This window comes from Penicillium concentricum, assembly GCF_028827145.1.
Source record: "Penicillium concentricum strain IBT 3081 chromosome Unknown utg000002l_segment0_segment0, whole genome shotgun sequence".
In the NCBI taxonomy this organism is placed as follows: domain Eukaryota; kingdom Fungi; phylum Ascomycota; class Eurotiomycetes; order Eurotiales; family Aspergillaceae; genus Penicillium; species Penicillium concentricum.
Genome location: NW_026622755.1, coordinates 3,455,954 through 3,470,585, shown reverse-complemented (window position 1 = coordinate 3,470,585; position 14,632 = coordinate 3,455,954). Strand labels below are relative to the sequence as shown.

At 49.0% G+C, this 14,632-nt stretch overlaps 5 protein-coding genes across 5 annotated transcripts; 1 reads left to right on the top strand and 4 right to left on the bottom strand.

Moving 5' to 3' along the window:
- Positions 1-448: 448 nt before the first annotated feature.
- Positions 449-2,719, top strand: N7517_004927 (Zn(II)2Cys6 transcription factor; the record flags this gene model as incomplete). The annotated part of the gene is made up of 7 exons (XM_056722657.1): positions 449-493; positions 550-573; positions 664-1,141; positions 1,201-1,517; positions 1,575-1,991; positions 2,041-2,273; positions 2,326-2,719. The coding sequence occupies 7 exons, from the start codon at positions 449-451 to the stop codon at positions 2,717-2,719; spliced, it is 1,908 nt and encodes a 635-aa protein (XP_056578907.1).
- Positions 2,720-3,674: 955 nt separating this feature from the next.
- Positions 3,675-5,109, bottom strand: N7517_004926 (DUF3237 domain-containing protein; the record flags this gene model as incomplete). The annotated part of the gene is made up of 5 exons (XM_056722656.1): positions 3,675-3,703; positions 3,764-4,058; positions 4,114-4,434; positions 4,491-4,982; positions 5,041-5,109. 5 exons carry the CDS (start codon positions 5,107-5,109, stop codon positions 3,675-3,677), a joined length of 1,206 nt encoding a protein of 401 aa, XP_056578906.1.
- A 1,098-nt stretch (positions 5,110-6,207) lies between these two features.
- N7517_004925 (Rad21/Rec8 N terminal domain protein) lies at positions 6,208-8,539 on the bottom strand (the record flags this gene model as incomplete). The annotated part of the gene is made up of 6 exons (XM_056722655.1): positions 6,208-7,434; positions 7,493-7,961; positions 8,021-8,155; positions 8,214-8,354; positions 8,415-8,451; positions 8,503-8,539. 6 exons carry the CDS (start codon positions 8,537-8,539, stop codon positions 6,208-6,210), a joined length of 2,046 nt encoding a protein of 681 aa, XP_056578905.1.
- A 916-nt stretch (positions 8,540-9,455) lies between these two features.
- Positions 9,456-12,249, bottom strand: argEF (bifunctional acetylglutamate kinase/N-acetyl-gamma-glutamyl-phosphate reductase; the record flags this gene model as incomplete). The annotated part of the gene is made up of 3 exons (XM_056722654.1): positions 9,456-9,511; positions 9,563-9,803; positions 9,859-12,249. The coding sequence occupies 3 exons, from the start codon at positions 12,247-12,249 to the stop codon at positions 9,456-9,458; spliced, it is 2,688 nt and encodes an 895-aa protein (XP_056578904.1).
- Positions 12,250-13,778: 1,529 nt separating this feature from the next.
- On the bottom strand, positions 13,779-14,359 carry N7517_004923 (SNAP receptor SNC2; the record flags this gene model as incomplete). Its single annotated transcript, XM_056722653.1, has 3 exons — positions 13,779-13,798; positions 13,858-14,089; positions 14,255-14,359. The coding sequence occupies 3 exons, from the start codon at positions 14,357-14,359 to the stop codon at positions 13,779-13,781; spliced, it is 357 nt and encodes a 118-aa protein (XP_056578903.1).
- Positions 14,360-14,632: the final 273 nt, after the last annotated feature.

The following is a 14,632-nucleotide window of genomic DNA, read 5'->3' as shown; positions in this document are numbered from 1 at the left end:
TACAAATTCAAACTCCGAGCCGAGGTTCCCCCGAAACCTTTGGAAGGGTCTGATATAAAAGAAACTCAAAGTTCAATAGTGCCAAGCACCCATACCTGACGCTTGGCATGTGTAGGGTTAACCGGAGAATAATGCACCTATGCTGTACATACAGTAGAGGTAAGTAGTATGTATGACTTTTCTAATTTCATTAAAGTACCGAAGTAACAACCTATTTCGCCTCCATAAAACAAATGTAATAAACACTAATTGGACAATATATGGATGCCAAGAAAAGTATGATCCGCGCCGGAGCCATTAATGCTGCCTATTCTGCCCAGATGTCGGTTTGCTCCGCTGGACGAAATTTCTGATTCAAATCGTACTTTTTTATTATTTTTAGACCTCCCAAGGCTGGTCTCACCATTATTTTACTCCACTCTCGCTATAACTTCACTGCAAAGGAAGTATGGCGACCGAGATGTCACTCGAGAAGCAGGGGCCTCAATTAGTGGTACGTATCTCTCATCTGAAAATCCCCAACTTTGCAGATACTAATGTCAACTGCAGTGTGACCTCTGTCATTCACGCAAGGTAAGGACCCCTTTTTCAAATCTCTTTATATCTATATCTATATCTATATATACCTATATTCAATCCGCAATCTACTGACTGGATACACAGGTCCGGTGCGATAGGCGCGATCCATGTGGCAATTGCCAGGATGCAGGTATCTCCTGTAATCGTCGGCGGGCTGTGAAGCGCAAGTGTCTAAGCACTCGTCCCCGGGCTTACTCCCGCAGCCCTTCCCACAGTTCCCGACGGAGAGTAATGCCTGATCATCATGTTGATGAAGGGAACTCGGATGAAATCTTACCAATCCTTCGCTCTAACCCAGCTCGTAATTTCCCTGATCTAGGTGGAGTCAAAACTGGGGTCATATATGATCCGGTTTATGATGCGCAGATGACAATCCAGCATCAACTATGTCATCTGCCGGGTCTCACGCTAGACAGACGCAGTGTGCTTGAAACAGCTTTATCGGTGATAAGAATATTGTCTGACAATTCGAGATCACTGGTACAAGACAGTGTTAACGATCGTCAAGAGGAAATTTCCTCTCGAAGCTTGTCTGTTGAATTCCTTACTTGGATGTTGAAAGGTATATCGATATTGGACTAAATACATTACAAAATCGTTACTGATCATGAAACCCCGCAGATATTCGGACGGACAGGTTTGGAGTTTTCGTTGTGGATTACTTTAGACATATCTCCATTCCATCATTGAAGAAGATGGGTCTTTCACTCCTTCGCGGCAACATATCAACTCGCGAATCTATCATCTACACTGTTTGCGTTAATGCCGTTGCCTACAAGTTTATCACTACGGTTGTAAATCTTGAACAAGACACCGACCTCGCCCTCGAGCTGAGGAAGAATGCCACAGAATATCGAGCAGCAGCTCAGGCCGCATTAAAGCAGATCCCACTGCTAATACCCCCATCTCTTGCGCTATTACAAGCTATCATATGTGGTGTAAGTCTCTGAATCATGTCCCTATATCCTTTCTCGACAGAACTAATCCATATCTAGATATTCCTTCACCAAGGATCGGGAGACGTCGATTTAAGTGGCGACCTTACCAAAGCGGCCTGTAACACCTGCATTGACTTGGATATTCAAACGAAAGTTCTTTGTGGAAGTGCAAGCGAAGAAGAACTTTTCTGTTTCCTTTGGTGCTACACCTTGGACAGAAACCATGCTTTCAAATCACGAACTTCACGCTGCCTTCTCGATGTTCAACTACCGGCCACTTTCAACGATCTTTATCCAAATTACCCTCCCATGGCCGAACATTTCTCAGTTTATCTGGATCTTGCTCGGGTGCAGGATACAGTGGTTTCATATCTTCCCGATAGCTCATTGACTCACAACAATTCCTCATTACTATATAGCACCGGAGAATACATGCTGCTGCAGATGCAATATATCGAGCAAAGAATGACACACGTAAGTCATACTCCCCTTTTCCTCTATGCGCAATTTCTTACCCGTACAGATGGCTTCCTTGTCATTTGAGTGGAAAGGACTCGACGCGCAGACCGAAATGTCCGCCCTAAAGTTCGCATATCAATCAGTCATGACCGGAATCCTATACCTCCTCCAATCCGATCCCGGCCAAATAACCCGCTCAACAGAGAGCTACCTTCAATCAGCGCGCCGGGAACTTTCAGCACTTGTATCGATGTGTCACTCGGCGGAGAAGCAAACCGCAGTCAATTTTTTGAACTGGTGAGTACCCAATACCATACTAGATATACGTTTTCATCTCTAATATATACAGGACTATTCTCCTCTACCCTGCGACAGCATACCTAGTTCTATTCTGCAACGTCGTTGCAACATCTGACATCGGCGATTTCAACCTCATGAAAGCCATCGCCGATTGCCTAGCTCAAACGGGAATCAGCTACCCCCTTGTACAATTACGAACACTGTACCAGAAATTTCTGGGTCTTTCACAGGAGTTTTTCAACGATGAGCGTAATGCGCTTCAAAGGATCAGTTCGCCTCAATTGGGGAGTCCGTTGTCTAACCCGGTTGGCAACCCGTTTGCAATTACGTGGGGTGCAGATGATTCGGTTTTCAATCAGTTCGTTTTCACTGGATCAGAAAGTTTTTCTGGTATGTTGAATATGCCGGAGATTGATCCATCTCTGCCATTCAATTTTGATTGAAGTATATATATAATACCTGGCGTGTTGGATTTGGTACGGCGTTCTTGTATTGGTGGTATACATGTGGTTTTCATAGATATAACATCAAATTAATTCTTCGATTTCTGTACATAATGATGATATACAACTTGAATGTTGTATGAAATATTCGAAGTTATATTCCTGGTACGTACAGGTATATACCGTTGGCGTTAAAGTACGGTCTTGTGGTATATGACGGCGGGTTATATATCCCGTTCTATATAATTTCCAACAGAACACACGTCTAAAAATTCAGGTATCTGCATACATCTACACAAACACAATCGAATAATGTTTCCTTCAAGAAAGACATATATATGTGTAGAAATTGACACTGCTCTCATAGCTAAGCGTGAGATATGTAGAGTTACCAACATGACGTTTTGTACTAAAGTACCATGAAATAGAAGAGAAACCAAACAGACCCAGAACAATGTTCATTCCTATCATTAAAAATGAAATGACTACCTGAATATATTGCATATCAAATTTGGACGGAAATTTGACTCGAAAGGAAAAAGCCCGTGAAGATAGGGCATGAAAAGTTGAGATCAAGATAACAAGAAACGTCTCAAAAGGCTAGCAATACCTTACAAGGCCGACTATTTTGAGATAGATAGCCGTCAAAGAATTACATCAGAAGAACCATAAACGCACGAAATGAAGAGCAAGCATATCGCAGAGCTCAGAATCAGCTTCATTACGGCGGACACACGGGAGACCAGGGCGGAAATGCCCATGGTTCGAGATTGAAAGAGAGTCGGAAGAACAAAGTCGTGGTGAGAAGAATCGAATCATAGAAACGTTGCGCCGCGTATCAAGAAATGGCAAAGTAGAAACACCGTTTTCCCATCAGAAAGTGGAAGCTGAAGTTAAAAAGACACGAACTCGCTGAATAACGGACAAGACATCATCGGTTGACAAGGGAATTGACCTAGTTGACACGGAACGAGTCGAAGATGACTGCATGACCAGTTAGTATGGATGGAACAATCGCAACAAGAACAGAGTAAAGAAGCTTACCTTCATGACCTCTGCGGCAACCGCTGCCGATCCACATCAAGGTGTTCAAGAATGTGTATCGCTCATCGCCGGTCTCCATGGACAGATTGACCCGGTACTTGTAGCTACCGGGGTTGACACCATCTGCCATGTTGGCATCAATAACCTTTTCGAGCACATCCTTGGCACCTGTCAACCATCCTTCGGTGCGAACAATGATAAATGCAGGTGGCTCATCGACAGTTTGAAGAATATAACTCGCGCGGAGGTTGGTAGTGGAATCCTTGGTCACGATCTGTGTATCTTGACCACCGGGCTGTTTTTCAAAGTTAAACGCTGAACAGGGAATGGTCGGAAGAGATTAGACTTACCAGCACGATACCCTTACCCCATCGACCGGCCCATTGACCGCCGATGAAGGAGACCCACTCTCTTTGGCCCCAGATGCTAGGACCAACAGATACCTTGGGGTTCATTTTGATGCTCATGCGGAAATCCAGCTCCAGCGACGGCGCAGGGATCTGAAGTGATCGGGCGACGTCGCCTTCGGGGAATGTGTGGAGCAGGTTGTTGGCGGGGATCGAGTCCTTCATGACGCTGAGATAGGTGGGGCATTCGAGCAGATGCTGGCGCTGGCGACTAGTGTTCTTCGCGCGAACTTGCTGGCAGTAAATACATTGAACGGACAGGCACTATTTCGCATGGTTAGCTTGTATGTTCCAACACCGATGACCGAGTTGCTTCGTACCTTGTCTTCTTCCTTTGCGCGGAACTCGACGAAAGCTGCGTGCACATCGTCTAATGGGGGCGCGGGCAAGCTCGAGCTTGATGTCTTGGCTTTTGGCTTGGGAGTCGGGCGCGAGGGAACGGCGCTTGGCGGCGCGGAGGGAGGACCGGTAGGCGGGACAGGAGTTGCCATTGTAGCGCGGTTCTGGAGAGCCCCGAGCGGGGTCTGTAACGGAGTAGCATGAGGGTTGACACCATTGGTCATGAGGGTGCCGTTAGGAGTTGGGATAGTACCAGGACCAGCTGGACCTGATGGGGTGGCAGTCGGGCCATTGGGAGTTCCGGGGTAGCCATTGGGAGGACCGATTCCGTTAGGGGCGGCCTGGGCGGGCTGGGAAGGTTGAGGCGCGTTGGGATGACCGCGCAAACCTGGGCATTCAAGGAGATGTTGTTTCTGTCGCGAAGTGTTCTTTGCTCGAATTTGTTGACAGTATATACACTGAACGGACAGACACTAAAACGGGGTTTCGTATGTTAGGGACTGGGTGAAATATTACGAAATACACACGCACCTTATCATCTTCCTTGGCGCGAAATTCGACAAACGCCGCGTGTACCTCCTGGTCGACGGTGCGACCCATAGCGAGAGGAGTAATAGTATCCAGGATAATAAACAAAGAAAGTCCGAAAGAATGGGTAAAGGTCGCGTATAGGTAAAGTTGGAGGGGTGAGAGAGAAGAAAAGAAAATGGAAAGACGAAGACGGGAGAATACGCGGGTTACGCGCCCTGCGTAATTTGGAGCACTGCTTACGGTACCTTCTGTACTAAACTTACATAAATAAGTTTACATGTAATTATGTTAGGTCTATGTCTATTAATCAAATCTATTATAATAGTCATCTCATTAATCTTTGATTTTACTTATATCTCCTGCCTTGGTCCAAAAATCTCGGCTAATGGATGAGACCGGCGCTCGGGACCCTAGAAATATGAAATATACAATGATGAATAGCTGCCTAATAAAACGCAATTTCGAAATAAGCACTTTGAATAATCTCTATAGATAATTTGCTAACTAAACATCCCTTATATAGTCCTAGAGGTATAAGCCGGTAAGCCTATCGAGTCCGAGAATTCAGGGCACACGAAGCACACTCGGATCAGGCTATGATTAGATTTAGTGGGGGACAATTCTTCTGACTCTCACGCAATAAGCAGAAGCAAAAAGGTAGATTAAGATACATATAACAAGACATTGTTATTTTATATACTTCCCCGTATACATGTTCATTTCCACGCGATCGAAACATCAGGTATTATTACTGTTACCCTGTTACCCTGTTAGACCGTATCCCATACCCGATACTGTCAACTACTTCAGTTACAACATACAGGTTCCTGGTAAGATTGGGGTATATCGAAAAATAAAAATAAAGTAGATTCAACAATGGTCTTTGGCTACCATACATATAACCCTGTATCGCCCTCTCTCTTGCTCATAAAAATGTTCTTTGCGCATCCCGGTGATGTAATATGCCAGCACAGATCGCGTCAATAGGTTCGTTCATATCAGCGCTCATGGTCGTTTCTGTTCATCCTTGGTGTTTTATTGCTGATCACGACTGAGCAAAGCCATACCTTCCACTTGCATTTCAATTCTTCGACAAAATCCATCAAAGCATGTGTTCATCGAGGTCATTCATGGTCGTCATTTAGAGCTAGTACGCACGGTTCACGCTCACATTCCAGATAATCTCAGGAAAATTTCGCCATAGCGATAGTGAACTACCCACTCGGTACTCTCGTCGATGTACCCGTCCTGGTGGACATGCAACACACCCTTTGTAGCGAGGGTGAGAACATTCATCAAAGCCTGAGTCGCGACAGCTCGCGTCGTACTCCCAGGAGGAAGAAGACTCGCGAACGTGGTCTGGCCAAGTCTGGTCGTGACCGGGCTAGACGTGTTGCTGGTCGGGCTTTGTGCGTTTCCTACTTCGCCATCATTAGCAGTACCCATCTTGCTCTTCATGAACTCTATGAAATTCAAGCTTTCCTGATCAAGAGTTGACTTAGCGCGTTCGAGAGCGAAACGCTTTCTTGGCGAGAGTGAGCTGATATTCTCGCGGTCTGTCGCAAGCTCGCCTTCAAGATAACCGGTGAGATCTAGGTCGTCTCCGAACTCGCCCAGGAGCTCGACGCTAAGCCGATCTTGTCCACCGAGATAGCTGCGCCCGGCGAGGGGACTGGCGCTCGTGAGACGGCTTCGGGCCTTGCGTCCTTGAGAAGATAGCTCGCTGACACTGCCGAATCGACGTCTGTGTCGAGAGCTTTGAATAGAAGCGGTGATGTTCCATGGCATCTGGGATGAGTGGTCGTCAAACAGGCTCGAAGGGGCATCACGACCGACTTCAACTTCCATGCTGAGACGGTCGATGTTCTCACGACTAAGATGTTCTGCTTGTTCGTCTCTAGCGCGTACTCGACGTCCCTCTGATCTTTCATCGTCATCTGCGTTGCGCTTTCGCCTGTTTCGTTGGGGGTATCCACCAACGGCTTCGAAAAGATTCTCGCCTGAGTAGAGGCTGAGCGGATGCAGTTCACGGTCCACTCCCAGTCCGACTCCAACCGAGCCGATTCCCTGGCCGAAAACCCAGAATGCAGCGTTCTTCTTCGAAATGGTTGGGATCTTATTTTGCTGCTTTTGCTTCACTGCTTCGATCATGTTCGCAACGTACTCATTGTTCCATTGGGCCATCGTCATATTTCGAAGCGCCGTGGCATCGTCGGAAATGATTTCCTTGGGGCGCCTGACTCGGCGGGTCCTCGCTGCTTGGATCTCGATTGTTTCTTCAACTCCATCCAGGCCTTCATTTGTCCGGGGAATTGTTTGACCTGCAGTCTGGGTGTCGAGCTCCATAATGTCGTTGGCCTCAGCCACTCTAACATCCTCGTTGTCAATCTGCATCTATTGAGTAGAGTCAGTGGACATGCTTTTGGTTCTGGCATGGATTTTTGATACTCACAGGATCTTCAGAAAGCTGCCGTTGTTGGTCGTCTGCCAGTCCTTCGCTTTCCCTCGGGCCAACAGTGGACTTTCTTGCACGAGGGGACTGTCTTCTGGCACCGAGCTCGATGATATTGCCATCCTCATCGAATTCAAAGTCAGGTTGAAGCAGAACACCCTCTTCATTGCCTAAGCCTAGCCCAGTCATGTTTCCGAATTTGTCTTTCTTCTGCAAAGACCCATTGTTTTCATCAAGCCCAAGGATAGTACCATATCCTAGGATATCATCCGACGGGAGCTCAAGGTGCAGGCTTGAAAGCTGCGAAGTGCCAGATAAGCTATTACTGGGCGACTTGGTCCATAGACCACTGATCTGGCTCGAGCTATCGTCCGTGGTGGCAGTGAAATAGGACAGGTCAATTTCAAGGCCCGGGAGAGCTGTCTCGGGTAAGAAAGACGGGTCATAAGGTAGGATCAGATTGCTGGGCCTGGGATAAGGTTAGTATTCGGCCGATGTCTTGCAGCACTACAAATTAGTGAGACTCACCTGGTCTGTCCGGCAGCTGGATCCAGCCCACTACCGGGAATGATTTTCAACTTGGAGAGCATCTTATCATGCATCGCCTGTGTGTCAAGCAGCGTGTACCCGCACTGTTGACTGTACACTCGAGAGACACCGTACCTAATACAGGCAAATTGTTAGCATACCCATGGAGACACCACTAAGCGGCAGATATTACAGCAAGCTTCCCTGCAGTCGAAGGGCCATAGGTGCGTCGGGATTGATGATAACTCGGCATGCATTGGGAACATCAACGTCCTGTATGGCTTTTCGGTTCAGTCTTCTGGCAATGGAACGGTATCCCAGAGTTGCGACTAGCCTATGGAGAGGGTATTATTAGTCCTGGCTTTGAAATTGTGGAAGTACTGGGTGCTCTTACCATATTGTCGCGACACCATGCTCAGGAGAGGTGAGGACTAGAGCGTGACAAGCAGGTCAGCTTTTGATCCGAGGTAACGATAGCACACGGGGGCATTTCAACTTGCTTTCATGGCTGTAGAACATGGTTGCTACGCAAGTGGACTCGAGTGACCCCCAGGCCCTCGAGTCTCTCCACGGCTTGGAGTTTTAGATGCGAGTTAAGGATAGTGTGGCCGCAGTGAGTGAAATGTTTTCTGGTAGGAGGGGACGTTGAAGAGGAAGATATCAGCTGCAGGTTTGCTGTGATCTTGAGCTTGCCCGTGGGCCAACGTAATGTGTGAGCGATTCTGGGATGGTTTTGGATGAAAGAGAGTCAAGAGTATCTGCAAGTGCCCTCGATAAGCACGGGTGACAGTAGCACAGAAAATTAGAATACAGGGAACCTCGGAAGAGGGAGAAGGTAGAAGGATGATGTGTGAAGAGGGTGTCCAATTCTCAGTCTGAGCACAAGACCCTTGAGGCGAGGTGAACAGATGCGTTATGCATCCCAGGTCCACGCTTACAGCTACAGTACTGACGAGCTGAGGTCAGGTTCCCATTAACATATTATTTTCTAATTACAATTGGATTCCCTGTTCTTTTTAATTCAATAAATCAACTCGATTCGTGTATCCATGGATGTTCCTGACATAGGGAACACTTGGGGGAGACTGGGTTAAACCCCAACATTAGAAGAAAGAAAATTTACTTTTCTTGAGACTCTTGAGAAATCATAAGTCAGTTGGGCACAAGGGGATGAAAAACGATGAGGCACCCGAAAGGAGGAAGAATTCTAAGGAGCAAAATGGACCAAAACCAACAGAAACCGCACTCTTTTAGCACAAAAGTATAAGCGTAGACATAATCAACTATGGAAGATCTGAAAATAGATAGGAAGCACCCAGAAATCTCCAACCCAGAGCGATGTATAGGATGCACGGGGGGTATGAGACAAAAGACATGCAAAAACAACACACAAACACGCCCTGACAACTACTCGTCACTGACTTCGAGTGGGAGCTTAGTCGAGAGGGATGCCCTCGTACTCAGAGTAGCCCAGAGCCAAGTTCATGTTTTCTATTTAGTTTGTTAGCGTTATGACATGAAGTAGATGGATTCAACACTTACGCAAGCACTGGGTAGCGGCACCCTTCAGCAGGTTGTCGATGGTGGCGCAGACAACAACGCGCTCGCCGCTGGAGTGGACGGCAAATCCACCGATCTCGACACCGTGGCGGCCGGCAATGTCCTTGACAAGAGGGGCTTCGCCAACGATCTTGACGAGCTTCTCACCGGCGTAGCGATCCTGGTAGAGGTTGCGGATATCGCGGGAGGTCATCTTCTGCTTAAGAGGAATGCTGATAGAGTGCTTGATATAATTGTTAGTCATTGTGGGGATCAATGAGGGGCCAACAGGTACTTACAGAGATACCCTGGAACCAAACAGCGACGTGAGGAATGAACGCAATGCTGGTACCCAGCTGTGCGCTGATCTCACGCTCGTGGATGTGGTCAGTCAGACTGTAGGGGATGAGGTTGTTGGTGAGGAAGTTGACGTCGTTCTTGGGGCTGGGCTTGGTACCCGCGCCGGAGTATCCAGAAACACCGAAGGTGGTGGGCTGGCCGCCAAGGAACGGAACAAGAGGAGCAATTCCAAGCTGAGCAGCAGTAGCGTAGCATCCGGGGTTGGCAATGCGAGTAGCCCGGGCAATCTTAGACCGCTCAACCAGCTCGGGAAGACCGTAGGTCCACTTGGGATCGAAGCGGTAGTCGGCGCTCAGGTCAACAATGACGTTACCGGTCTTGGAACCCTCGTCAACGGCATCGACAAAAGGCTTGCAGATACCGTTGGGGAGGGCCATCACCCAGCAGTCAATGTCACCATTAGCGGACATCTTGCGGACATCATCGGGGCTGAGGTTCTCGTAGATGATCTCGCGCTTCTCGTAGCCTTGAAGCTTCTTACCAGCCAGCTCGCGGGACGAGACGTGACGAAGATCCATGTTAGGGTGGGCATTGAGCAAGTTGATCAGGGCCTGGCCGGTGTAACCACGGGCACCAATGAGGGCAACCTTGGCGGGCTGGGTGTTGGAGATGTTCTTCTCTCCAAGAGGGGGGTTGGGGTTGGTAGTGGCATAGGTGCGGAAAGAGTTCACGGCAACGGCGGGGCGCTTGGCACGGGTCATGCGAAGGGCATTGGTGGTGGTTGAGAATCCACGCTTCTGCTCAACAGAAGCACCGCTAGCGCCGAAACCCTTGCCAATGTTGGCGGCAGCTTCAGCAGCGCGGTGAAGGCGCGCCTCAAGGTTAATGTCACCGAACATCTGGCGACCGTGCGCGTTGAACTCCTGAACCAGCTGCTTGACTTCCTCGCCGTTCTCGGCGCCGTACCAGAAGAGGACCTGGCCATCACGGCTCAAGCTGCCATCGGCCTTGTCGAAGAACCAGGTCAGGTTCTCATCGTCCTCCTTGACAGTCCATGCCAGCTTGGGGAAGTCCTTCTTGATGCTGGCGAAGACATTGTCGGCAACGTTAGTCAACCAACCAGACTTGGTGATGGTGAAAGTGGCCAAGTGGGCCATCTGGGAGTTGGGCTGGGGAGGCAGCACAACACCGAGAGCTTCCATAGGCTCATCGTAGTAGATCTTGAAGTCCTTCTCCTTCATACCCTCGACGTAGCGGTCAACAACGGCACGGGCATCAAGACCCTCACGATCACGGACCAGAACCTCCTTCAGGGCCTTCATGTCCTCAAACTCGGACAGAGAAGTCTTCACGTGGATCTTGTTACCGCGGCGGATCAGGGTACCAGCACCAGAGTCGGTGAAAAGTTCCTTCTGAAGGTCGGCAGGGTGGATAATTGCGACGCTGGACGAGCGAGGCAGATCGCTGAGGAGATCCTTCATCTCCTTGATCTTCAGGCGAGTGCCGTGGCGCACCCACCACTGGCTCATCAGGTGGTCGTACTCCTCATCGAGGTTGATGGCGGAGATCTTCTCACCGGTGTCACCATTGAACAAACCGCCCTTCTCGGCCAGGTAGACGATCTTGAGGGGCTGCAGGGCACGAGCAAGCTCACCGGCAGCCACATCGGCATTGACATTAAGCACCTGGCCGTCAGGGGTCTCGGCCATGGAGGTCAGGATGGGCAGACATCCAGCAGCAATAGCTGACTCAATGGGCGCCTTGTCAACGCCATTGATCTTACCAACCAGGTTGTACTTGGGCTTGTCGAGGTAATCGGCCGAAAAGACACCGGCGGTAATGGGGCGGGCACGGATACCGATGCGCTCGAGCTCCTCAACCAGCTTCATGTTCTCCTCCAGGAAGAGCTTGCGGGCGAGGGCCAGAGTCTTACCGTCAGTCACCCGGATTCCATCCTCGAACTGAGGCTCAACACCGGCAGCCTCCAGCATGCGGTTAAGCTGGGGACCGGCACCGTGGACGACGATGGGGTACAGACCGACATGGTTAAGGAATGCGAGCGCGGATGACAGGGTCTGGAGGTGCTCAGTAATAATAGCACCACCAACCTTGATCACGGCGAATTGCTGAGAGGACACGGAGGTGAAGTGTGACAGGTACTGTTGGACCTCGCGCTTAGAGCCAATATTGCTCAGCAGTTGCACGACGGTGCTGCGGGTGGAGGTCAGGTGAGGATCCGTCGAGCGGGAGTAGGTGCGAGTCTGGCGCAGAGAGGTGGCAGTCTTTGCAGCTGAGACTCGCAGAGTAGTCGGTGCGGAGAGAGTACGGAGGGGCTTGCACGAAGCTCTCCGCACAGCGGAGCGAAGGGACATCATTTTAGCAACGCACATGCGGCAGCCTCAATGGTCTCACGGTCGGCCCTTTGGTGGGAGAGGCCCCAAATATGTATAAAAAGGTGGAAAGGTAGGTGGAAGGTGAGAAAGTGTTTGAGTCAAGAGATATTTTTCAGATCGGCCGGGCCTCGGAGCGATAACTTGGCCCAATGACGGAGAGAAGGCGGTGGACCCCCTCTAGCGAGCGATTTATCTCTCCATCTTTTACGTGCGACATTTGATTTATTCCAATGTTCACCTTTTATAGATATTTTATTCTAAATATGCGTTATATATGTATCCAAATAATTTCCCTTGACTTCTTTTATCCTATATGTGCACAATATTAACATTTGTGTGGTGCCCTAACCGGGACCAAAAGAATCAAAGTAAAAAAAAAAAAGGAACAGAATCTTCGCCTCGGGATATCTCCTTAGACTTCCTCAATAGCCCATATTACCTCCGAAAAAGCCCACATCTTCCAAGGTTCTGCTCGGATATCGTAAAACGTCATCCTGCTTGGGTTTAGTCTCAGTTATCTGATCTTGTCCCTCCCTCTCACTCGTTGCGTTGGGCCACCACTATCCACTTCTGTCCACCCTGACTGGGTCTAGCACTTTGCGCTTTCTGCCGACGATATATACGACTCCCAGTGGTCTGATCGAGGAATTGGTGGACACTTTGTTTTCGTGCCAAGAGTTTCCAGTATTATCTGATTTTTCCTACCACTCAACAGGCTTCGGTAGATGGGTTTCCGAAAGGATCAGGGAAAGACTTGCACTGCACTATAGAGATCCACGGTGGGAACATCTAGATCAAGTTAATTAATAAATAGACACTTGATGCCAAAGGGTTCGGGCATACATAGCGGGTGCCTTGCATTATCCTCATTGGCGAATTGGAGCTTCACAGGTCAGATGGGTCTTAAGCCACGTGGACATGCTAGCTCTCAGCCCTGAGACTAAGTAGCCTGGTCTGCCAAATAGGAATATAATGGTGGGCAATCCAACTTCCAAACTCAATCTTCTTCCATCGCCAGTCATGCATACTCATGAGACCAAAGACAGAGACTCAAATCGCCGAGTATACACAAGGGTGGATGTTGGCTTTGTCCAAAGTGTGGATCTACACGAACGTTCTACAATATTGTACATTGCAGCTATGCTGTTCAGGTATTCCAAGACCGAGCATTCGAAAAAAAAGGCCATAAGCGCACTATAAGGGAGATTCATTGCAGTAAGAAAGCACCCGAATGGCAATGTGGTAAGCATACTTAAACACGGCGTCATGGAAGTATCATTTACATCTTCACCCGTCGACCGGGTCGCATATAGCGACACAACCCAAAATCGGATGAACTCATTTCGTTGCACGGAAAAGTCAAAGAGGATTTGGTCATTGAAAACACGCCCAGAAAAAAACAGCAGGAGGTATTAGCGGCTGCGAAGAAAACGGAAAAGGCCACACGGCCCCAACAACAGTAAGCCCAGTAAAATTCAAGATTCCATGTCCAAAGGGAAGTCGTAAGTCGCGCACGGTTGAGGTGCTTAGTGCTTGGTGGCAACCACTGTGCAAAGGTGTTAGTGGCGAACTAGAAAGGGTGGGAGAATGTCAGAAAACACTTACCGGTCGGCACAATAATGACAATGAGAAGGACAATCACGCAGATGCCTAGACACACACGCATCTTCATGTCTTTCCACCACATATCTTTGCGCACACGATTGGCGCCTCGGCGGAAACCCTGGGCTGAGACGGCGAGGTTGTCGGTCTTGTCCTGGAGAGAATCCAAGTTCTCACCACGTTGGGAGACCTTGTTGATGTTTTCGCGCATCACACCGACGGTATCGTCGATTTGCTATAGAAGATACCACGTTAGCCCCATTTCGGGAATCAAGTACCCCAGCCTTCGTATTTCAATAGATCAAGACAACAAGCGTGCGCCATCCACCGGATGACATCGAGCTGTTTTCTGAATGGCTGAGGTCGCTACGAGTCAAGAGATCGTCGAGGATTCACTCACTGCTTGCAAAGCCGCAGTTCGCTGGTTGCCATTCTGTCCGGCAGCCGGGGCTCCAGCAGAGCCGGAAGGAATATAAGGGTCGTAAGGTTGTTCGGTGGCAGCCATTATGAAAGTCGTAAAAGAATTTGAGGGAACCTCGAGAGTTGGATTGGCAGGAAACTGGGATCGTCCAACGACCTCGCGGGAGCACTAGGGGTTGCGCTGTTTTGATGGGGAAGCGTAGCAAAGGAGGAGTCTAGGAGACTAGAATCAACGCAGATGGTTTGGTATGGGGTGAGAGCTATCGTAGGATGATAGAGATTGGGATGTAGCGCAACGGCAAGTGACGGAGGGAAAGGATTAACGGTTGTTGTCTGAAGTGAAGCTGACAAGGGTGAC